At 40.4% G+C, this 23,891-nt stretch overlaps 2 protein-coding genes across 6 annotated transcripts; one reads left to right on the top strand and one right to left on the bottom strand.

The window, feature by feature from the left end:
• Window positions 1-6,392: 6,392 nt before the first annotated feature.
• Window positions 6,393-15,602, bottom strand: hscb (HscB mitochondrial iron-sulfur cluster cochaperone). 2 transcript variants are annotated; one of them, XM_004072060.3, is made up of 6 exons: window positions 15,183-15,602; window positions 14,045-14,141; window positions 7,501-7,590; window positions 7,238-7,382; window positions 6,774-6,821; window positions 6,393-6,626 (listed from the first exon to the last, which is right to left on the bottom strand). In XM_004072060.3, exons 1-6 carry the CDS (start codon window positions 15,491-15,493, stop codon window positions 6,532-6,534), a joined length of 786 nt encoding a protein of 261 aa, XP_004072108.1. In that variant the 5' UTR covers window positions 15,494-15,602; the 3' UTR covers window positions 6,393-6,531. The 2 variants fall into 2 exon arrangements, with proteins under 2 accessions (XP_004072108.1, XP_020561351.1); XM_020705692.1 differs by lacking the exon at window positions 7,501-7,590.
• A 73-nt stretch (window positions 15,603-15,675) lies between these two features.
• LOC101162605 (volume-regulated anion channel subunit LRRC8A) lies at window positions 15,676-23,388 on the top strand. 4 transcript variants are annotated; one of them, XM_020705689.2, is made up of 5 exons: window positions 15,677-15,793; window positions 16,306-16,485; window positions 16,612-16,985; window positions 18,412-20,530; window positions 20,851-23,388. In XM_020705689.2, exons 4-5 carry the CDS (start codon window positions 18,419-18,421, stop codon window positions 21,124-21,126), a joined length of 2,388 nt encoding a protein of 795 aa, XP_020561348.1. In that variant the 5' UTR covers window positions 15,677-15,793; window positions 16,306-16,485; window positions 16,612-16,985; window positions 18,412-18,418; the 3' UTR covers window positions 21,127-23,388. The 4 variants fall into 4 exon arrangements, with proteins under 4 accessions (XP_004072107.1, XP_020561349.1, XP_020561348.1 ...); XM_004072059.4 differs by lacking the exon at window positions 16,612-16,985 and having other exon boundaries at window positions 15,676-15,793; XM_020705690.2 differs by lacking the exon at window positions 16,612-16,985 and having other exon boundaries at window positions 15,676-15,793; window positions 16,306-16,489.
• Window positions 23,389-23,891: the final 503 nt, after the last annotated feature.

The following is a 23,891-nucleotide window of genomic DNA, read 5'->3' as shown; positions in this document are numbered from 1 at the left end:
TCATTACTGCAGGTTGAAAAACACATAATTCATCTTGTTATTAGAAGATGAAGAACTGGTCGACTTACTCACAGGGTAACATTGTTGACCAGATGTATCTGGCATTAAACTAGTAAACTGTTCAGCAACAAATGATCTGCACAGAGAAATAATCACAACTTTATGCTACTTTAGAAGCATTTCTGAGAAATCAATCCTAAATTTGCAGCTTTATTCTCACAATTACATACAAATTCAGACCATAAAAAGGTGTCACTTTTCATTTTTCTCTTATTACAGTATATCTATCTATGAGTTATGATAACGGCAACAGGGATGTAGTAGTTAAGCCCTGGTTCAAGTCCCTGTTTGGTTCTTTCTGTGAGGAGTTTCAATGTTCTCCTTGTGCATGTGTGGATTTTCTCCAACTTCCTCCCACAGTTCAAAAACACATGCTCCATACATTAATCCCTCTTATGTTCTGGGTCAAATTGACCCATTTAAAAAAAATCTAAGAACAAATATGGGCTGCGTAGTGGTGTAGTGGTTAGCACTTTTGCTTCACAGTGAGTAGCCCATATTTAACTCCCAGCATGGAGTTTGGGTGTTCTCCTCATGCTTCCACCTTTCCCTGTTATGTTGTGGGTCAAACCGACCCGTTTTAAAATTTAAAGATTTAAAAAGGATTTTTTTTTTTAAATTAATTTATTACTTGCCCTGCTTGGCTTATTTTTTGTTATCAACACATACATAAAAGAGGGTTTGGTCATTCTATTTGTAAACCTGCCCTACATATTTGTACTACCAAGCCAAAGTTTGGGTCAATGTTGAATGTATATACTTTTTCATTATTATCATTATAAATTCTGTTTTTAAGACTGCTTTTTGAACTCTGTTGACCTACACATCGACGGCTGGGAGTTTTGTTGGGATTTTTTCTTCTTCTCATGCCATCTGAAAGAAGGAGACGTCTGAGAAATCTGAGAGAGTTTGGGATTCAAACTGATAAGCAGGAACTGTGAACCAACACTCCTATGTTTTGAGCAAGACGTGTAACCCTTGTGCTATCATAGGCACTCTAACATTGGGAGTTGGGTCATCTAGACCCACTAGACAGTGCTCTGAACCTTTTTCCTTCAATGATTTGTGATCTTCACTGGTGTCCATGGATTACATGAAATCTTTCCACCTTTATCCACCTTTGTCATGGTAGGGAGAACACGTCAATGTAAGGGTGGGGTCATCTAAGGTACTACAAGGGTTAAACAAAGTGAATTGTTAACTACTGACTTTGCATCTCTTAGATTCATATTTCTTTTCCGTTAACCAGGGCAACCAATTGTAAATTAAATAGGAGGTCGGACAGGCATCTGCAGAGCTGTTGGACGGTCTCCTGTTTCGTCTCTTCTCGTGAGAAATCGTACTTGGCTCTTGTGTCTGTTTTTTAATACTGTTTTGTCTTTTTCAAAAATAACCAATTGTTCCCAGCAGTCAAACTAGAAGCAAAAAGAGTTAGAAATATAATTTCTTGTTTTTCTGCAACTATGAGACATCCGTCTTACACTTGCAGGTGGATGTGTAGACAAGCTCCTCATTGGGCTATGATCTGTGGGCAGTAAAGGACATCGCCGAACTAAATGTTCTTTAAAATGGTCAGTGGAGAAACAAATGAGATATATACAAGGTTTTTTGTGGGGGATTTTTTTATTTCTTTTCTTGACTCGTTTGTGTAACTAAATGCCTGAACATCAGTGTTTCTCAAAAATGAACACAACAGGATGATTAATTGGTGACTCCATTGTCCCTTGGTGTGAATTTTTTGTGTGTGATCATACAACGGAGTGTTCAGGGTGTATTCTGTCTTTGCCCGACAATAGCTAGGATAGGCTCTAGCAACTCCTTGACCCAAAAAGGGCTTCAGCAGGAAATTGATGGATGGAGTTGTGACAAACACTTTTGATTATACTAGATCCGTCATGCACTGCTCCCCACACGCAGGCACACCAATACGCCCTTGGATGCTTAAAATCAGATAAATGAGAAACAATTGACAGCTCTGGACAATACTTTTCATAATTTAGACAATAAAATGAACAATCATGGCATTGAGATAATAACACGTCTGTTTAAAACATAAAGACTTGGATTATCTGCAATGTTGACTGTCATCATATAAGAAACCCAATCTTGTTGTTCATCCAGTGACTATTCAGGAATTGAATTACTGATCTGGCATTAACGTTGCCTTTTAGTGCTCCTGTGAGGAACCTTGCAGTCATACTTGACAAGGATCTATCTTTTAATTCACACATCAAACGGGTCTCCAGAGCCGCTTTCCTCATCTGCAGAATATCACAACATTCAGGAATGTCTTTTTCTCAAGGTGACTCGAAGAAACAGGATCATGCATGGCGATCACATCAAGAGTGCTTCATCTTTACCGTCTTTTGAGTCATGCTCTATTTTGCAAACACATTTGAAGGGCTTTTAGGGCCTTTATTCAAAAAAACAACAACACAGGTTTGCATTCCAGCCAATGTATGCAGAGAACCCTCTATGGTCATGTGTCTGATTAGATCACGTAGCATCGCATGAATGCAAATCTGACTCACACTAAAGTGGAAGTCATTGTTTTAAGGTCTATTGGGGCACAAATATCACCTCAAAATATGAATGTCATTTAGCTGGCAATGTATTATAAAGGACAAACCCTGGAACTAAACAGTTGCTGGGTTTTTGGAAGCAGGTGCTTCAGTTATTTGCTACAGCAAATGGAAACGGCTATGATGATACAACTTACCCTAAACGGTTTGGGCTACGCTGACCTGTGTCAGCTCTGTCATCTGCAAAAGCTTTTCCCCCCAAAAAATAAAGCATTTGATCTTACAGGAGCTCTGCTGTACATGTGCAAGTATTTTCAGCATTGGTCTTTTCTGATAAGGTTTTTGGAACTTCAAACATTGTATGCATTAGTCTTTTTTGTTTTTTCTTCATCTGCCCTCACGTATTTTCCAAAGTTGGTTTAAAATCTCCCTTAATGAAGGATTTATTCAGAGCTGGACAGCTCAAGGTCTTGAAAGGCTGCTGTCCTGGTTCTTTTCCAACACCCCTGGCCTTGCAGCATCTGACTGTCAGGACAAACCTGATCCAGAGGATTTATTCATATCTGGAAAACAAGTCTGGAAGCCAAAAAACAAATTACTAAAAAAAACTCCTTGTTTGAACCGATAAGTATCTCTATTCAGTAGATTTTGGACATGACAGTGGTGAGAAATGCTTTTTAATGGCTGTAATGATGGCTCCACTGCTGATGTAAAAGAAAGAAGACCCAGATTCATCCAAAGTTAGATGGTATTCCCTATTTTAAATTAATGTTGGCTTCATTTTTTTAGTGTTTGTTGTTGAAAATGCTCCAAGTCATGGTGTTTCTAATGTGGCATCCTTAAAGAGTTTTCAGGTATCTTCCTCACCAGCATCAACCTATCGGGTATTTTCCAGCAGATGGATGTCGAATCGGGTTAAATAACCATAACTTAACGGACTTAATGGAAAAAATTAAGCTCAGATGTGATTTTCAGAATATTAGTTTCTCCATTGTTACAGCAGGATTGAATTCTTCTTTACTGCACTGTCAAACTCACCTTCATGTATTACTTTTCTCTTTTTTTTTTTGGTACACTTGCTGGTGCAATTAGTCAATCACTATCTTTGCTTCTCCTTTAAATGTCACCATCATCTATCGATCGGTCTTCTGTTGTTTTTTATCCCTGTAACCAGTAAAGCACTTGCAAGAGTCCCCGGAGTGTCTATTGGCAATCACCACATGACCAACATGGAATACGCTGACGATACCATCCTGTTCAGTACATCCCACTGTCAGCTAAGACAAGCTCTTGATAATAACGGTAAAGAGAAACTTTGACAAAGACCAAATTCATGTATGTCTATGATGGTCCAGAACCCGTCTCCCTGCTGCTTTGGTTGAGGCCGTTAAAAAGTGTGTGCATCTGTCCTCTACAGTAACAGGTAGCAGGGACCTTAAGCCAGACATCCTTTCCGGAAGAGCATTGACAGGATATGACCTGCGGTCTCTGCAGCTACAACTTGACGGTTTAATCCAAACAGAGTGTTCAGTTGATCTTCCACAAACTGACCGTCCCAGAAGCGAACCTTTGTCCAAATCAAACCTGCTAGTGTGGATGCAGCCTGTGTTTGAGAAATCTCTCTGCTTACCTGGAAACCTAAAGGGAGTGGCTTGTGAGACCAAGACCTGCGGAGTTCCACAGTCAGAAAATAGGTATCGGGTTGATGTCTTCTTCTACTGGACGCTCTTTCAACGCTGCATTGTGCAATGGGAGTGAAAAGCGTTGTTGGACCAAGTTGTTTCTTTGATGCCCAGAAATAATTCTTGAGTTAAACTGTAGTTAAAAAAGCTGAATATATCATTATCAAGCTCCCTTGTATCCATTAATCTCAAACATCCCAGCTGCAGATGCAGTTTATTTGCTTAATATTGACTTCAACAATACCAGTAACTGAGAAGATGCCACACGGACTTTGCTCTTGTGCCGAACACTCCCATCCAAGTCAATTTCCCAGCTCGTCTGTAGTGAGTTTTTCCTCATTTTGTCTCTTTCAGACTCAATTTTAAAGAGATGAGACAGCAGCGGCCCAAGTGTTGGTTAATCACATTTTCTCATTAGTCTAAAAGTCACCGTAGATGCTTTCCGATTACGACATGAATAATAAGTAGGTCTGTAAAGTCTCCTTGTGCTCGGAGAAGCCACATTTAATTCACGGCCCCTCCAAGTCTATTAAAAGAACTGCTTTTCCAAAGTGTAAAATACCACAAACTGCCTCAGACACATGACATTGTTGCTCTCGACTTAATAAACAGCCAGTCAAGATGTGTTAGAGTGGGACATGCTGGTGGCCTGTTGTGCTCGAAATAAGTGTCAGAGCCAAACACTTAAGTGTTGTTCTGCCTAAAGCCTGAGTCACATGCCCTCGTATGGGGGGGTGGGGGGTTGACCCGGGTTTTTGGGCTGTCAGGGCCCATGGAGGGGCGTAGAAAGGAGTGGCTGCCTCTTAAGTGCAGCGCAGGTGTCTTGCAGGTTCGTACGGCTGTCTTAAGGGCTGTAATGAAAATGCAACGTACCATTGTCGTGCGTGTGGTAGGTGTATTGTGAAGTATTTGTGAAGCTAATGTGAGTTGCACGCACTTATGCCACACTAGTCGTTGGTACGGTGAGGACTAGGACCTTACTAAGTGTGCACGAATGGCACAGGATGTGCACGTGATACATACATGCCCGTAGACCGCTTGTAGGATGTGAACACTCGTCACTACAGCAGCACTTACCTACATCACCATTACTTACCCTTGTGTGTTGCGTGCATGCACATTATTGCTCTAACGCTACCTTTGCAATGTGACGCAAGAACACACGCTTGGCAAATATTCACATCGAACCGTTACTGTCCGATTCTGGCGCAGAAGAGGCTTGGTGCCAAATGTTGAAGCGGAGCAAATCTCACAACACTACTCAAGGATATGTCTCTATTCAGCTCTTTTCCGATATACCAAAGACTTGGTGTCTTAGAAGTCTGGCCGAGCACAAACTGCAATTAGTCATTTGTCCTCCGTATTAAATTATCAATCGGTTGGCACTTCTGTGAAGTCGCACATCACTACTCAATCCAAGTCCCTGATAGGTCAAAGTTCAACTGGGTTTAACTTCTAATAGGTGTTTAATGAAGTACAGGTTTGCCCATTTTTCACCCGCAGACAGACTGTAACCACACTAATACGTAAGATATGCCTTCCAGGTAAAATAAGATTATTATCATTATTATTGATCTCCTTCTGTTATCACACACAGTCAATCTCCCCACTTCTCTGTATTAAACATATTTCTAAAATTAGAATTTTGCTCTATAAGGGAACAGAGACCATTTTCCTACTTTGGAGGAAAAACTTGAACAAGAGGGGGATAAGAAAAAGTAGATCAACTCACATTAAGATGCATCTATCACTGTGCTGCAGGCATGACTGCGTTTGGCCGGCCGTACATCCATTTATGAGTTCATGGTAGAGATCACAGATGTTCGCCTCATTGATTAATCTTCATTCAGTGGGGTTCTCTTGATTATCTTAGCATTAAAGCTACGTATGAAGCTCCGATTAATAATTCAGCACCGTGTCTGCCTCAATTAAGGGCCTCCCTCTGATCCGGTCCATATCCTGTTTGTGCAACATGCAGTGCTTTCCTGCAGGAAGACAGTCGAGGTGCTATGTCTCCACCTAAAGGTAACCTGATGAACTGAGGGGAGCGCTAACCCCATACCTGCACACTGCAAACACCCAGCATCTGTGGGCCTGTTATAGAAAAGCTTTCACAACACAATTATAGTTATTTTGGGGGAAAAATACATTTATTTCTTCTGTAACATGCATTTATTTGTTCTGCATCAGAGCCATAAAATGACATCATTTGGACAATTCGGTACAAACTATAAATATTGCAGGAAGCCCCAATAAAACCAGAGTCCTTACATGAATTCAGAGAGTTTTCCCTTCACCTTCTCTTCGATGTTTGCGTAGTATTTCATTTGGACAAGAAGTGCTTTGGCAGCATGAAGCTCTCCTTGAGAAAAAGAAAAAAGGGCGCAACACAAAGTTCAATCAATGTCTCACTTGGGTGAAGGTACGCTTCAGTATGGATTGCAGAATAAACAAAACAAAGGAGCGGGCAGAATTTACATTGTTTCACAGAGATGTGTGGATAAAGTACCTTTGTGAAGGGCAGCATCTATCTGCCCTGTCAAGTCTGCAAGTTTCCCTGCAGGGGAGGAAAAGAAAAGCTGCCGTTTGACTCACGTTAACAGGACAAGGCGTAAACGGCGCGTTGTTGTAGTTATTATTCCTTTGAAACGGAACAGATTTATCTTCAGGGCTAATGGTCGCTTCAAGGAAACAAAGACTGTTGCACTGAGACCTCAAAGATGGACGACCCTGATGATTTGAAGTGTGTGATCTGAAGCTTTTCTGAATTATATCATTTCTCCCCCCACAAATTTTACTTTTGCTGCTGCTGCACGTCAGCAAAGACTTTTCTTTGGCTTTCTTTATAGATTCTGTGGACATTTTTTTAAGCTGTCAAAGATGCACAGGGTTAGGATTTTATGATGTGCTGATGCTGCTTTTTGATGCCTTCGTGGAATGTAACAAATAACAAAAGGCCCGCGGTTGTTTCACCTCTCGTGTCCCGGCCGATCTCCTCAGCTTCTTCTGGAGTCTGCGCCTCGTCCACGGCTTCATTGATCTCCATCAGCCGCATCAGAAATGCTGAATCTGCTCCCGAGTCTGTGCCTTCCTCCAGATGCATCCCCTCAAGCTCCAGCTGAAACGCACGATAAGACTCCATCAGGACGGCCTGTCGGGTGGTGGAGGACAGCCGGAGCCCGCAGTGATGACCATAAACTATTTATTACACTGTAAGTAAGGGATTCTCAGCTCACCATATACAGGCCGCGACTCAACGGCTTAAGCAGAGTCTTGTACGCTCTGTTCACCAGCGCCGACTGGCTTTCCGAATACTCCCGTTCTTTCTGCAGAAGACAGGTCTGTTGGGTGAAACGCTAACAAAGACCTGGTAAGGTTAACGAGAACGACGTTCCCTGTGAGGCCTTCCTCTGGAAAACGTTCATGCATTTCAATAGAAAACAACGCGTCCTCTCAAACACCAACCTTTGACAAAAGGGAATCACTTTTTAAGCGTTTCGCACCCTGTCACTCCAATCTGTGCCGCTGCCGAGCACCAAACCCGCGGTGATGCTGACAATTAGGTGTCTGACACGCAGCAGCTCTTTTGTAGAGGAGCAGTTTGGGACCCTTCAAGGGATGCGAGTGCGAGTCTGACATGACAGATGTGTGGAAACCAGACGAGTTGTGAAATATCTCGGCAACGGTTGGCAGATGCGAGTACATTTTGCAGCTATCAGGTCTGTCAGCTCGGGTGAAAATCAATAGCTTCACACTCTGGCCCCTGGGTTTGCCCCGCGAAGATATTCCTGCAATAACAACCAGGGCAGGAGGTGGCTGCCTCGTAACCTCGTGAGATTTCCGCGTCGTGATGAAGATTCCTGCGGCTGGAAGATGCCTGATTAATAAAGAATATCTATCCAGAGGAGGGGGATAAATAAAACAGTAACAGAATAACATTGGACAGGTCTTAAATGAGAAGTGTGGGCTCCGTACTCTCTGCTGAATCCACCTTTAGCTGTCATGTTGCAGCGTGAACACATCAGCGTTTCTACCTGCGTGGACAAAATAAATTACATGCAAAGCTACACATTTCCCCTGCACCTGGAGCTTAGAGTGCTTACTCCACTAAACTGTCATGCAAAACCAAAGAAAATGCTGTGAAATGGCCCACAGAACACACAAACACTGCTGCGCTGCGTTTGTTGTATCTGACGGGGGCGGCTTCGCTCTCTCAGATCCCACTTTCATGTCATTCCAGTGGAAGACACCTCCAGTTATTTATAAATGCTGATCTAAGAACGACGTGACGGCAGGCTTAAGGTGAGGTGGAGATTAAGAAAATAAAAGTTGCAAACTATGTCTATCAAGCAACAGAAATGTAAGCATGTTCCTGCAGGGCATCATCCTTTTAATGCTCGTATATCGTTTATTATGGGAAAGAAGTGAGCGGTTCTGTTATGTACAGCCTGCATATTTTGGGTTATTTTCCTGAATTTGTGGCTGCAACAATTGAGGATTGTTTAATTGAGGAACAATTAAAGACGACTTCCACACAACACACCTAATTGACAAAAACTATCATCAGCAAAGCTTTGGAATCTGAGTAATGAATTAGTAAAAAAAAAAGAAGAAATATTTACAAAACATTTTTAAAAGGGTAAATAGCTGATCAGCCTGAAAATCGAGCCAGAAAATGATCTAATAATTCTCTGTTACTGTGATGATGGTAATTGTGCTAAAAACAATATGCATTTGCTTTTTATATTCATAAAATAAGTTATTGTTAATTAAGTTACTCGATTTATAAACAAATATTTTTACAAGTTTTTAAATGATTAAGAAACGCTGACAGAGACCTAAAAAGTGATACTTCTTTTTAAATCTGTAACCCTTTGGCTTTTATGGACCCACTTTGATGATGTTTGGGGTGTTTTTAACTTTTGTTCTTGTGGCATTTTCCTAAAGCTGGAAGACATATATTAAAAGAAATTAGGCTTAAAATTACATTTCTGAGTACTTTGTGATTTAAATTGTTGTGAAAAAGGAGTAGATGAAAAAATACCATTTGAAAAAGATCGTATTTGTGGCGTAAAAAAGAAATTTATAAAGATATATATTGCCTGCTGTTTCTGTTGCACTGTTAAGTTGGAGCTGTAAGCTAGCAGGGGAAAGTGTAAACAGAGAGCTCTCAGCAACAGGAAGGGGAAGCTCTGCGCCAACAGTCCCGCCCACAACCTTAAAGGGGAATTTTTTTTATAAACTCCTGCAGAAACTGTCTTGGAAAACGACATGTTGTTTGATTTTGGCTAAAAACAACACAATCCTAATTTAAAGACCACTGGGAACGCTTTGAAAAAGAGATCAGAAGATGACTAAGAAACTCCTACCTTTTAGAATTCCAGTTGTGATGATCAAGTCGGGTTCTAATTTAATTTGTTTAATTTATCTGTGCAATTCTAGTAGACTGTTCCTTAGTCATCATGTTCCAACGCTAACAGATCGCGTTGCAACCACCATACTTACATTTAAATCTCCAAAAAAAAAGTTTACTGCTATGTAACACATTTGATCTGGGTGGAAATACTTTCTAAAATTGAATTATGTTCTGGCAAAGAGTGATTAGTCTAATAAAATGTTGATTATTCAAACAACACAAACAACCTGGATCAGCAGCGTTTCTCCTGTGGTAATTATTATCTAAAGAAGAAAGAATTAGCTTTCATAACATTAACTTTACATTTAAATGAAAGAAGAAAAAAAGGCTTTTTTCAAACACTGGGAGTTTTCTTTGAAAGTGTTGAAGTTTAAGGTCGATCCAACACAAACTCAAGTTTTTAAAACAAAACGTTCTACTGTCATAATCAATAAGATGAGCTATACTGGCCTAAAATCTCCTAAAAAAATAAAATAAGAAAAAAACATTCTGCGTTTTATGCTGCTCTTCCGCCTTGACCAGTAGGGCTTTCTCACACAGCATAACTATCAAACTGTTTGCTGTCGTGTGTCCCTCCCGAAAATAGTTGAACAGGCACCTTTTTGTGACAACACTGACAGCTGACGTCATCACCGCTGCCTTCTCATTAAGGTGTGGACCGAACCGCTCACTCAAACCCGACGGCATGGCGTTCACGAGCCCGGCCTGCATGTGATGGATGGCGTGGAGGCGATGCACACGCCACACTCTGACACCCATTTGTATTTGCATTTCAAAAATAGCAGCACCACTTTGGGACACCAGCATTTCCTGTTTTTAAGCTAAAAAAGCCTGAAAGCTTCAACCGAGGTCGAACCAAACTTCAACTAGATTTGCAATTCCTTGAAAAAAATGTGTCCGATTGCAGACGGCAGTGCTGTTTTTAACACTTTATAAGCTGTTGCTATTAAAGACCTTCCGTCCAACCTGCACGTCAAGTGTCACTATAGTAGGCCTATCATTTTGGAAATATGAGGGGAAACGTATTGGAATAGATTGTAGCCCTGCCTATAGGAGAGTAGTGTTATGGACGTTGTTGCGCTAACTTATCTGAAATTGAGAAAGAAGTTTCTCAAATTTGAAATCCACTCTTGTCTAATTTGCATGACGTGTTCTACAGAAACGGTAAGAAATTATGCCAAATGGGTGGTACCATTGGCTTTACGGTAGTCCAAATAGGGTATGTGTAGAAATATGCAAAGGTCTGTAAAAGTATATGGCATGGGAACTTAAAGATGTATTTTGCAAAAAATCTAGTTAGGTAGAGATGGCAGATCCATGTCTGCACATTTTTTCTACTATCCAATGAATCACAGGGGAATAAAAGCTCATTCCTATCCCTATTGCTCTGGGAGATTAAGGCCCAAACCACCAGGTGGCGCAACAGAGCCAGAATTGACAAGGCATGGATAGATTGGTCTGGAGTAATTGCTCATTAAGTTTGGTACCCTTGGGTATTGTTTTTATTTTTTTAGATAAAAGTCTTCAAATTTGACTGTTGTTCATTTCCTAAAAACAAAATGTATACAATAAGCCATAATAGCTAATGGCACTAAATGGCCTTAAACCAAAGATCTACCCAATGAGCTTTGCAAACTATCAGTAGTTGTCTGTTGTTATCAGCATCTGTTTAAGAGATACAATGGATTATCCATAGCTAGAAAATCCTCTGATAGTCACCACCAGGTGGCGCTTAAAAGCTAGTTTTCTAGTATATTTTACTAGACCTCTCATCCAACATACTTGTCAATTATTTTTTGTTTAGGGGAAGTAGTTGTTGAACTATAGGTGTAAACACAATAGCATAATTTCTTGTTGTTCTGGTAAATAGCCTGTCCGTCCTGGGGGAGGATCCCTCCTTCGTGTGGGCACCCCTGAGGTTTCTTCGTTTTTTCCGGAATCCGGTTTTTTTGGGAGTTTTTCCTTACCGCGAAGGGGGGTCTAAGGGCAGGGATGCCAGTATAGCTTAGTCAGTTTGTTAGTTCATTTTAGTATTTTTCTATTGAACTCTTTGTATTCATGATCCTTTTGATTTCATGTTTTACTTCGAAGCCCATCGAGACGTCTGTTGTTGTGATTTTGGGCTATACAAATAAAATTGAATTGAATTGAATAATTTATAGGAATATTTTCCCCATTCTTCTGATTGTGATTAATCACTGTAAGAGGAAGCCCTATTTCAAATTTGGTGTATCTGATAATGATTTGAGCATTTCAAATAAGAGAACACCCACTCATTAGCACTACACTTTCTACAAAAACAATAAAGAATTGCACAAAAATGATTGATACCATTGGATCCGGGGAGATCCAAATGGGTTATGCAGAGAAAATTGTAAAGACTGTTGAGAATATATTGAATAGGGAGCCAAAAACGTCTTTTATACGAAAAATCGTAAATTACGAAAAATATAGTTAGGTCTATTTTCAAAAAACATTTCTATCCAAGGAATAAGAAGCAAAAAGAATGTTTTGAATTTTACTTACTATGTTGGCAATTTAAGCATAAACGCGTTTTGTACCACAACGGACCACATGGAGGCGCAATCGAGCTGGCTTTATTAAAGCGCACTTTCTCCTTATTGCTCACTAAGTTACATTCCTATAGTCTCTGCGCTTTTCGAGATATTACACTTGAAATGTTGGCCCTATTCATTTTCTATTTGAGCAAAATTCCATTAAAATATAAATATATCATAAACCTTACAACCGATTTGTACCAAAAGTAATAGCACTCTGCTCCCATTGGAGCTTTACCAGCTCCAACTGAAATAGTTTAAGTATCTTTACAATTGCAGGAGAAGAAGAGATCAAAAGAATTGATGGAATAAAATATGTTGATAATATTAATGAAATATAATAGAGAATTACAACAACATACTCTGATTGCTGAAAGCAATCAGACAATAATTGACACAAGGCACCATCAAACACCAAGAACTGTGACAAAAAATGTCCCAAAGATTATCTGACGATAATCTTTGGGACATTAAGAATTTAATGTAAGTCCTGCAAAGGTTTTGTTAACACAATCAATTTTACATTTCTCTGTGAGGACAAACTCCACATTTTCCAAACCTTTTAGTGCCATAAGGATGCTGGAGCCTATCCCAAACAAACACAATCACTCCGAGGGAGAATTTGAAATCGCCAATAAACCTATCACGCATGTTTTTGGACTGCAGGAGGAAAGCGGAAGAAACTCACACAAGAACAAGAAGAACATGCAAACTCCGCCCACAAAAGACCCGAGTCCTCGCTCTGAATGCTAACCACTGCATCACACTGCAGCTGTCTGAAAAAAAATCACTTTACAAAAACAAACCATTACTTATGTAGTCTGAAGAAAATAAATCCTTTGTCCAACAGCACAGCACTTGTTCCTCACTTTCTTTAAATAGATAAATTACTTCTGTTTTTCTGACACCTTTAAAAGAATTCTGCCGTGTTTCCACAAGTCCACTTCATTGACCTGTTGTCGAGTCCTGAACCAGTCAAGTTTCTTTACTTACTGACTGATTCCAGCAGACATTGTGTACGATTTAAAAATGTCCACATCAACACTTTCTCATCAGTAAACACATCGTTTGCAAATTATTTAGACCAAATTTAAACGAGTACACATGATATTCATGACGGCTGTTGGAGAGTTGTAAGAAAACCCCTTTTAAAACCCCAAACTAATGTTGTTTAAAGAGATCTGATGATCTATTTTCAAACGGGTCGTCTTATAATTGTGATGATGCCGTTTTTAACCAAAAATTTACAAAAAAGCTCTCGTTTTCAAGGACATAGTTTCTGCAGAGCGACAAGGGGTTTGTTTGGTGAGTTGTGGGCGGGACTGTTGGTGCTAAGCAACCCCTACCCGGCTTCCCATCATCCATCTGTTTACGCGCCCTCCTGCTAGCTTACAGCCCCTCACACCTCCAACCCAACATTGCCAGAGCAACAGAAATGGCGACAATATCAAAGCTATCCGGCCGAACAGTTCTGATCCAGATTCCAGCTCAGACCAGGAAAACAAAGCCGTTCATGGATCTGTTGGAGGATGCATCGGAATGGAGCAGGTTAGGGTTATTTGTGTCCTTCATCATCGAGAAAATGCCACAGGAACATGTTAAAAATAATGAAAAGATCCTGACTAGCGGCCATATGCCATAAGCTGCACTAACACTTTTATTTAAGAAACAAAGTTGTTTTTGTCGTTTGTCCAGAGTAACTTGTGCCAATTGAACAGACTCCCTGCAACACAGGGTGTGTCCAAACCAACGAGAGAGGCTGCTCGGACGCAGAGACCAACAACCAACAGCTGATCTGCTGCCTACCGCAGATCTCTGGCTGAAGTTGTCTGGGTGGAGGAACCGCTGGAGCTGCAGGTATCTTCTCTGCAATTTCTGTGTGTCCACCGTGAAAGTGTAGTCACTGCAAGGAGGCAACAAAGGGTGAGACGCAACCAGACTGGAGCAGTTTGAGAACGTTTGAGGGGTCGGCAACCTGACGCTCTGCAGCCACATGTGGCTCTTTTATTCCTCTATTGTGGCTCTTTTGGCTTTAAGGAAAGATGTTAACGTTATTTTTCATTTACGTATTCTCACTTATGTGTACATTCCTATACTGACCTTATATAAGTAAAAAAGAAAAACCTGTTGGATTCTACACTAATGTTGTCTTGTGTAGAATAAATGGTTAAAGGAGAAAAAGGGGGACTGTGCACCAAAGTCATAATCATGATCCAAGTAGCAGAAGAAACTTATTTATGTGTTTTATTTTTTGAAAGTAGCTTATATGCTCTGTCATCTAATTAAATAAAATCGTATTTGTTCTATTAAAAACTAAAACACTGCAATAATTGAATTATTGTAAATGTTTAAAACTACATTTTATAAAGAACTAGCAGGAGCTGCATTTCCAGAGAAGAAAATTCCGGGTTGAATGCTGTATTACTGTATGAAAATGAAACTTAAAGGATAATAATTGACAAAAAAATAAATTAATAAAATTTTAAAAAATGATTAAAGTTGACCTTGAATAATGTGACAACAGCACAATAACAAAAAATATATTTTTGTGAAAAATGCAAGCACCGGGTCTGGAACAAGCGATTCTCCATGTATTTCAATGGAGGAAAAAATCCTGGAATATCTTGAAAATACCAAGGATTTGAAGGATCAAAAGTCACAACTGGAAAAGGCTGACAACGCTGAACATTTTAACAGTTGAATGGGTAAAACAGCGGAAAAATTGTAGAAGTTAAGCGGCAAATAATGGCAGAAGATACAATAATAAAGAAGGAGAAACAGGAAAACAATGGGCTGGATGCTTTATAGCATCAACCATATAACACAATAACTAAAGTGTGTTTTGTCTGAGGAATAAAGAGGGGTTTTGGTCAGTGAGGAAGTGGACCAAATGGCTCTTTTGGCATCAAAGGTTGCAGACCCCTCATTAGACCAAGAGACTCACCAGTCCATGATCTTAAAATAGGACTCTCCTTCTGCTGGGGGTTGAATTGTTTTGCAAGAGTTGCAAAAGAATGCAGGGACATTGTCGAGAAGCTGTTTACAGTTCCAGCAGTTCGTTTTAGCTTGACTCGTGCTGCAATTCCTAAAACGGACTTCATTGGGGTAATAAAAAAGTTCTCCTCTTCTTCTTCTTCCCACTGCCAGAGCTGTCACATTTCTGGTCCATGCTGCTTTGGGAACCAACAATCCACCCGTTAATAAGCACCGAGAACGCAGTACGGCCCCGGACGATCGTCCAACCCTTAGAAACATGCCTGGCTATATAATCTTTTTGATTTCTTTAGGTAAAATCAGTGGATATTTACAATTGTTCAGGTCAAAACACGGTCGTCTCCATCCCACACAGCAGAGGAAGTTGTTTTCTTCTTCTACGGTTGCTTACGTCACAGCGCCTCCTATCGGCCGGAGGTCGCAACTGTCCGCGGCTTTGTGTCGAAGCAACTTCAAAAACATTAGCTCGCTAGCTAAGCAGCTAGCTAAAGCTAACCAAATTTTTTTCAGAAATATTAGGATCCAAAGAATTATTGGAGGTTTTCCGGCTCGTCGTATGTAGTAAGTTGGATATCTTACAAATTCTCACGCCTCAGAAAAACGCAGCGTCGGACGAAATGTAACATTTAGTTTAGGGTGTAAACTTCCAATGAAGGAAAACAGCCGGTGATATATATATAGCTGAGTTAGCTTTATTATCTCTGGTGAGAGGATAGCTTATTTTGCTAAAATCTTTTTACATTATTTTAACTACTTTTACTTGCGTTGTGTTTAGAAAAAGGCGCGGGTGTTTTTCTGCTAATTCCAGATACCTTAAGGCACGTATCTGTGTGTGTGTTTTTTAAACTTTTTAGTTTAAAAGTCGCTCGTTTTTCTTTTGACGTGCTACATGTGCACCAAAATAATATGAGAAACTCATTAAAACGATATAAATCAGGTAGTTTTACAGCCTGTCATCCTAAGTGTTTGCATTTAAGTGAATAATTCATCACGTCAACTTTCCCACCGCATGTTTTTATGATATTGAGTGGAAAAAACACAGGAGGATCAATGTCATCCTCGTGCCATTTCAGGTCTCCTGCTGTGCTGCTCAAGCATGATAACAGGCATCCTTCATGAAGTGCACTGGATGCACAGACAGTGGAAGGTCAGCTGGGGCCTTCATCAGGAGCTGAGGCGGAGATAACACCCATGCTTGCTGGTCCTGGCGCCGCTACATCATCATCCCAAAAAAATCAACGCTACAAATGTTGGTAGGTGTGTCTGAAGACTGTTCATCACCTTCCTGTTTGGTGGTGGAGCAGCACATTTACTTTACAGTTTCCCAACAAAGTGCCAGCTGTACTAAATGCCAAACCCGAATTCCTTATTGTGTGTAGTGTGTCGTCAAAAGTTGCCGACAGACTATTCCAGAGAGACACTGGTTGGAGACAGAAGCATCTGTATGGTAAACAGGATCTCCTCCTGAAGGTCGAGGGAGGTGTTTTTCAAGGCCCCCACAGACAATACCCTGAGTATTATTAACGGAAATAGCTAAGAATAGAGAGCAGGGGAGCAAGGTGGCTCCTTCTGCGCTTGTGTTGTTTGGGTGAAACCAGCCAAAACGGAACATCATCTTTAGAAGAGGGGCTTCTCCAGCGGACGGTTTGGGTGGGGTGCAGGCGCACAAAGCAAGAGCTTGGTTTGAAGTGCTGCATTTGACTCGCACAACAACTGAGCTAAAGGATGAATCGCATGGTTCTGCTTTGGACTTGTGAGTATGGAAACTTCTCGATATCCATTTTGCTTTAATTTCATTCGTGTCTTGTGTTCAGCTATTTTTCTAAATTAATTTTGAGTTAATTTTCTTTCTTTAGATATTAAAAAAATAACAACATATAACTCCCGTTTTAAAGACTTTCTGAGTTATTTAACATTTTTAGAATCAACTATAGTAAAATAATTGATCAAAATAAGACTAATGGATGGTGTTATCCCTTCGTCAGACAAAGAAGGAGGAGCAAGTGCATGTAACACTTCACACATCAAACACGCAAGTTAAAACAATTTTTAATTCTAAACCCAGTAAGTTATACTTTTTTGAAAATTTGCAAACATTAAATGATGTTGGCTGTCTGGCAAAAATGAACATTTTTCCTCTTCTAAAGGGGGGGACAAGAGAAAAGGTTTGAGAACCACTGTGTTATACCATGTGTCCGTGTGAATGCTGGGTTCTGATTGGCTGCTGGGCGTGAATTAAAAAGTGATCATGCACACCTAAAAAAATAAGTTCCAGTCACATAGCGTAAATGTTCTGTATGTGTATGTTCTCCTCTGGCTTCTTCAAAACAAACTTCATCTTCATCATCTGGACAAAGAGGTGAACTTTGTCTGAACTGACCCCATCGTCATGACCAGCAAATATGACGCTGTCCTTTGCCGCCGCAGTCGAGGTCGATGCCCGCTCAGCTGATACCATGACAACGCACAACAAATAGTCAATTTTTTGTTAAAAAGCTATTTAAACCGGAAAAATAACTGGAATAAAGTACTAACAATTGATTTAATTTTTATTTCTTTTGGATGTGACCATGGCATGCGCGGGAAAATGGCCTTCGAAGTGTCCATTATCAGAAATTAACAGACTTTATAGATGGACTTTGAACCTCAGTGTCGTCCATTAATTTAAAATTATGGACATTTCATCGGCCAATAACCCTTAATTATCTGACACCCTGCAGCCAATCAGAATCGCGTATTGACCTGGAACATGGTATAAAACTGCTTAAATATTAAATAAGTAACTTTTAAGCCATATATAAATTCTGTTTTTAAAATTGCTTTCAGCTTGAGGCAGAAATTAATGAAAAGTTTAAAGTTTTCTTTTAAATGATGTTGCAGATTCCCTTTTATTTTGTTGTTCGTTGCCTTCCTTGACCCGTTGAATCTATCTGGTTCACGTGTTATGGGAAAAAAAGGGATTTCCTGTTTGTGTTTTTGTTTTTGGTTTTTTTGTCATGGGAATGTGTCACTTCGCTGGTCTGGGGTTCAAATCCCAGGCCACACAGTCATTTTGTCCTTAAGAAAGACACCTGACCCCACATTGTCTTCAAATAAAAAAAGAGAGAAATGTCATGTACTAGTGTTTCAAAATTCAAACAATCTGTCCATAATATTTCTTTATTTTTTTTCCACTACAGATAAGCCATGATCCCCATCACTGAATTGCGGTACTTTGTGGATACACAGCCAGCATACCGCATCCTGAAACCATGGTGGGATGTGTTCACGGACTACATTTCTATCGTCATGCTGATGATTTCCGTGTTTGGAGGAACGCTGCAGATCACACAGGACAAAATGATCTGCCTGCCTTGCAAATGGGTCGTCAATGAAACCTGCAAGAAAAACTTTAGCTCTATTCTGTCCTCGACCTTTTTCAAGGAACCCAAAGGGATCCAGTATGATCTGGACCGGCACCAGTACAACTACGTTGATGCTGTGTGCTACGAAAACAGACTGCACTGGTTTGCCAAGTACTTTCCTTACTTAGTATTACTCCACACCCTGATTTTTCTCGCTTGCAGCAACTTTTGGTTCAAGTTTCCACGGACTAGCTCCAAACTGGAGCACTTTGTGTCCATCTTGCTGAAATGCTTTGACTCTCCGTGGACAACCAGGGCTCTGTCAGAGACGGTGGTCGAGGAAAGCGACCCCAAACCCATGAAAATGAACGGCTCGGTGGACCACAAAGAATCCGTCATAAGTGAAGATGTGGAGGCGAGCGTCCCGATGCTCCAGAGGACAAAGACGCTGTTCGAGCAGGGCATCGTCGATCGCACAGAAACGGGAGTTTTAGACAAAAAAGAAGGCGAGCAAGCGAAAGCCCTTTTCGAAAAGGTGAAGAAGTTCCGCATTCACGTGGAGGAAGGAGATATCGTGTACCGACTGTACATCCGCCAGACCATCATCAAAGTGATCAAGTTTATTTTGATTATCTGCTACACGGGGTATTACGTGCATGACATCAAATTCAGCGTGGACTGCGCCGTTAATATAGAGAGCCTGACTGGCTACAGTGTTTACCGCTGTGCTCACCCGTTAGCTACTCTTTTTAAAATCCTAGCCTGTTTCTACATAAGCCTGGTGGTGGTTTATGGTCTGATCTGCATGTACACCCTCTGCTGGATGCTGCGTCGCTCTCTGAAGAAGTACTCCTTCGAATCCATCCGTGAAGAGAGCAGCTACAGCGACATACCAGACGTCAAGAACGACTTTGCATTCATGCTGCACATGATCGATCAGTATGACCCTCTCTACTCCAAGCGCTTCGCCGTCTTCCTTTCAGAAGTCAGTGAGAACAAGCTGAGGCAGCTCAACCTCAACAACGAGTGGACTCTGGATAAGCTCCGGCAGAGGATCACCAAGAACTCCCAGGAGAAGTTAGAACTGCACCTCTTCATGTTGAGTGGCATCCCCGACACCGTGTTTGATCTGATGGAGCTGGAGGTTCTCAAGCTGGAGCTGATTCCAGATGTCACCATCCCACCCATCATTGCCCAGCTGGTAAACCTGCGAGAGATGTGGCTTTATCACACCCCGGCTAAAATCGAAGCCCCCGCTCTGGCTTTTCTGCGTGAAAACTTGAAGTCTTTGCATATCAAGTTCACAGATATAAAAGAAATCCCTTTATGGATCTACAGCTTAAAGAATCTCAGTGAGCTTCATCTGACGGGGAACCTCAGCGCCGAGAACAACCGTTACATAGTCATCGACGGCCTCCGGGAGCTCAAGAGGCTCAAGGTTCTTCGTCTGAAAAGCAATCTAACCAAGCTACCTCAAGTGGTGACCGATGTGGGCATGCATCTCCAAAAGCTCTCCATCAACAACGAAGGAACCAAGCTGATGGTCCTGAATAGTCTGAAGAAGATGGTCAATCTCACAGAACTAGAGCTCATTCGCTGTGATCTGGAGCGAATCCCGCACTCCATCTTCAGTTTGCACAACCTGCAGGAAATCGATTTGAAGGACAACAACCTGAAGACCATCGAGGAGATTATCAGCTTCCAGCACCTCCATCGTCTGGTCTGCCTGAAGCTCTGGTACAACCAGATCGCTTACATCCCCATCCAGATCGGAACCCTGAACAACCTGGAGAAACTGTACCTCAACAGAAACAAGATTGAGAAGATCCCCAGCCAGCTGTTCTATTGCCGCAAGCTGCGCATCTTAGACTTGAGCCACAACAACTTGACATCCATCCCAGCAGACATCGGCTTCCTGCAGAATCTTCATTACCTGGCAGTGACGGCTAACAGGGTGAGTGTCTGAACCCGGCTTCCCGACCCTCGAGTGGTTCAGGTCGATTATTCTGTCTTCTTTCTTACTGCACCTTGGAGTGGCACATACTCCAAAGCTCCCTAAACTTTGCATGCATCTAGTACCAGTAAGAACGAAGTTTTGGTCCCACCCGATTGATATCTATGGAGATAAAGCCAACAGAAGAGCTGCCATTTTGAAAGAAAGTGAAAGGGAGGGGGCGGGGGGTTTGCGGGCTAAACAATTCATGGTGTCTTTTAAAAAACTAATACTTGCATGTGTCGTTCTTTTTTTTTTTTTTTTCCACCCCAACCTTAAAGATTGAGAGTCTGCCAAACGAGCTCTTCCAGTGCAAGAAGCTTCGCACCCTGAACTTGGGAAACAATTGCCTCCAGTCTCTACCGTCCCGCTTCGGAGAGCTGACCGCACTGACGCAGCTGGAGCTGAGAGGAAACCGTCTGGAGTGTCTCCCCGTGGAGCTGGGCGAGTGCCGACAGCTCAAGCGGACCGGCCTCGTGGTGGAGGAGGACCTTTTCAACACCCTGCCCTCTGAAGTTAAGGAACTTTTGTGGAAAGCCGATAAGGAACAGGTTTGAAAAGCTCCGCCAGTGACATTGGAGCGCTGATAACTCTGTGTTGACGCAGGAAGTACTGTCTGCTCCGTCCCAAAGGAAGTCTGACGTTGGCGTCAGTCGTGCTGTCCATGAGGCCGACTGTGTCCCTCTGCAGGAATTCTGTCTGTGGTCGCTGTGGTTAGTTTTATCTTTATGAACAGTTTCCTGAGGCGTCTCTCAACAGGCCCGTGATTATCTTCTTCTCCAATAACGTAGCAGTGCCGTTGGGGTCGGATTAAGGAATTCCAAGATGGCGTTCCCACATTTTTACCCGCGATGGGTAAAATCAAGGATTATAGATGTTCTAATGCTGTAGAACTCCTCACTATACACTCTCTGCACTTTTCTCCAACAAACAGGAACATTTTCACGCTTCTCTCTCATTTAAGCTCCAAAATTTAGACCGATGTAGAAAATCAAGTCCAGTTTTATAGAATGAAGTAAAAAATCAGTCTTTGTATTTTAGAGGGATGATAATTCATGAAATGATTGTTTATTATTCTAAATTAGAAGGTGACCAAGTTTGACTGAGAAGATGGATCGATGTACCTGGAAAAATGTCGACTTAGGCTGAAGTCCAAAAAAAAAGCTACTATTTTATTTAACCAATTGCCATTGGTGACTTTTTACCATATTGAGACGTTATTTTAAATATTTTTTGTATTTGTTTGAACTGAGTCGTTTTATCTCCAGAGGGGGGGTTACATGACGTCTTCATCAGAGAAGTTTGCTTGTCGGGAGTAATTGTGTGACATGAATATTGTTTACCACTCTGCCAATATAAACTGATCAATCTTATATTTGTGAAAGAAACTGTAAAAAAAAGAAAAAAAGTTGTATTTAAGTTACATTATTATCATTATTTAACCACTTATTTATCACATTATTTTTGCCTTAATGTTTGTATTCTTTGTTCCTTTATTAGAGCTGGGAAGTCTTTAACTAAAGAAAATGTCTGTTTTCCTCGGATAGTTGAGACGTTCGTCTTCTTTCTGCAGACAGTTGGGAGACTAAGGATGTTTTCTCACGTTTCTTGATGCTCCTCATTTTATCAAGTGACCATAATTTAGCTTTATTAAAGTTACACAGCCAAGTCAAATAAAGCAAACTTTTTTCATTGCGTCACCTTTATTTGTAACTTTTTCTTTTTCTTTTTAATTTTTCTTTTTACTGCAGCGTCACAATTTACAGACAAAACAGTGTTTTGTGTGAGTGTGTGTTAAAAGTATGTGATACACTTCTAGCAGACGAAGGGATCAGTATTCGTGTGTGTTTGTGTTTTGTTTTTATCATTTCTAAAGTCTGAAGAAAAAAAGAAAACATGTATTTGTAGCAGAGATGTTGTTTTATAGTAAAGGTTTAACATTTGACTTAAAGCTAAAGTTTTACTTCTAGCTTTTGTGTGAAAAAACCCCCAATCAAGATTGTGGGTCAGCAGAAAAAAAACCATGTTTGTTTCTTTGTAACCTTTGCAGCGGCATTACATGTTAGTATAATAAACGTCTTTTTCTCTAACATGTCTAACTGCTGTACTGTATTTGTAGATTTTGTCTTAATTTGGATTTTTTTTTGCCAAATTGCAGTCTAGTTGCTTAAGATTTCCATCAGAGGTTCTGCAGGATGCGATTGCACCGTCCCACCCGTCACATTAAGACGCCTAATGATGTACTTTACAGTGTATGCAGGAAATGAAAAGCTGCACTTTAAACTGTTCTCATGATATGGAAGTAAGAGGTCATTAAACAAGACAATCATTTATTATCTGTGAAAGTCTTGCATTGAAGGGGTTTGAAAGGAATTACATATTTGATGAGTTTGTTCAATGCTTTGTCTGCACCATGTCTTCCTTATGTAAGGGATTGTGTATTTGAAGAAAACTGCACGTATTAAAATACCACTCAATTTCTCAGGAAACGACCAAGTATTCACTTTATTTGTTGTTGTTTTTACAGCATCATTTGAAACACTTCTATGCATTTGTGTTTGCATTTATTCAGAAACTACTTGTTTCCTGTGGTTTTGACTTTTCTCCATCATAGTTCTGTCCTTGTGAGTAGCACAATTCAAGTACATGGATGTTTTGTGTTTGCATGACGGGATGTTTTCTTTTAATGGGTTTTTTAAGCATCTTTGGGTACAAAGTTACAGGTCATGTTTCTTTAATTGTCACAAATGCAAAAGCTGCATTTAGTTCAGTTCAGTGTTACTTTTCACCAAAATAAAGAAAAACTACAGACCATGCAACACTGTGAGCTTTCTAACTGTTTGAAATCTATTTTATTTCTGTTGATTATCTGAAGGCAGGAGTGACAAATTATGTAATTTTTTTTATTACACTCCAATAGTCACTCGAGAGACTTGAAATGACCAAAAAAAATTATATTAACTGTCTGTGTTTAACTGTCTCTCTTAACAAGAGGTTATATTTTCAAGCTATTTTATGTTAAAAACATACATTGTGCAAGTTGACATAGTTAATTTTACTATTTTGACATGAAAAAGATAACTGATAAGAATCCATTGATTAATAATGACAATTATAAGAACAAAACTTGTTTTTCCTCTATCCCGAGCTTAGAATTTTTTTTAATTTCTAAGTCACAGGTAATAATCTTGTATGGATGCTGTTCATCCTTTTTTAAATTTATCGTCCATCAGTGCAATCCTTTTTCATTATACATTCTTTTAAAGTTACGTTTGTTACTGTAATATATAGAGATTTAAATATTTTTTTTAAGACGGTAAAA

Source organism: Oryzias latipes, chromosome 9 (assembly GCF_002234675.1).
Source record: "Oryzias latipes chromosome 9, ASM223467v1".
NCBI classification, from domain to species: domain Eukaryota; kingdom Metazoa; phylum Chordata; class Actinopteri; order Beloniformes; family Adrianichthyidae; genus Oryzias; species Oryzias latipes.
Note: the sequence above shows the minus strand (reverse complement) of the source record. Positions and strands in the feature narration are given on the sequence as shown.

What these genes read in the sequence shown, in the direction of transcription:
- hscb (XM_004072060.3), bottom strand. Translation starts at nt 15,493, where the DNA reads ATGTTTCTAAGGGTTGGACGATCGTCCGGGGCCGTACTGCGTTCTCGG. An exon ending in GATCGGCCGGGACACGAGAG is followed by an intron (nt 6,822 to 7,237) that starts GTGAAACAACCG and finishes CCTCCCCTGCAG; the next exon opens with GGAAACTTGCAGACTTGACA. An exon ending in AGATGCTGCCCTTCACAAAG is followed by an intron (nt 6,627 to 6,773) that starts GTACTTTATCCA and finishes CTTTTTCTCAAG; the next exon opens with GAGAGCTTCATGCTGCCAAA.
- LOC101162605 (XM_004072059.4), top strand. Translation starts at nt 18,419, where the DNA reads ATGATCCCCATCACTGAATTGCGGTACTTTGTGGATACACAGCCAGCA. An exon ending in TGGCAGTGACGGCTAACAGG is followed by an intron (nt 20,531 to 20,850) that starts GTGAGTGTCTGA and finishes CCAACCTTAAAG; the next exon opens with ATTGAGAGTCTGCCAAACGA.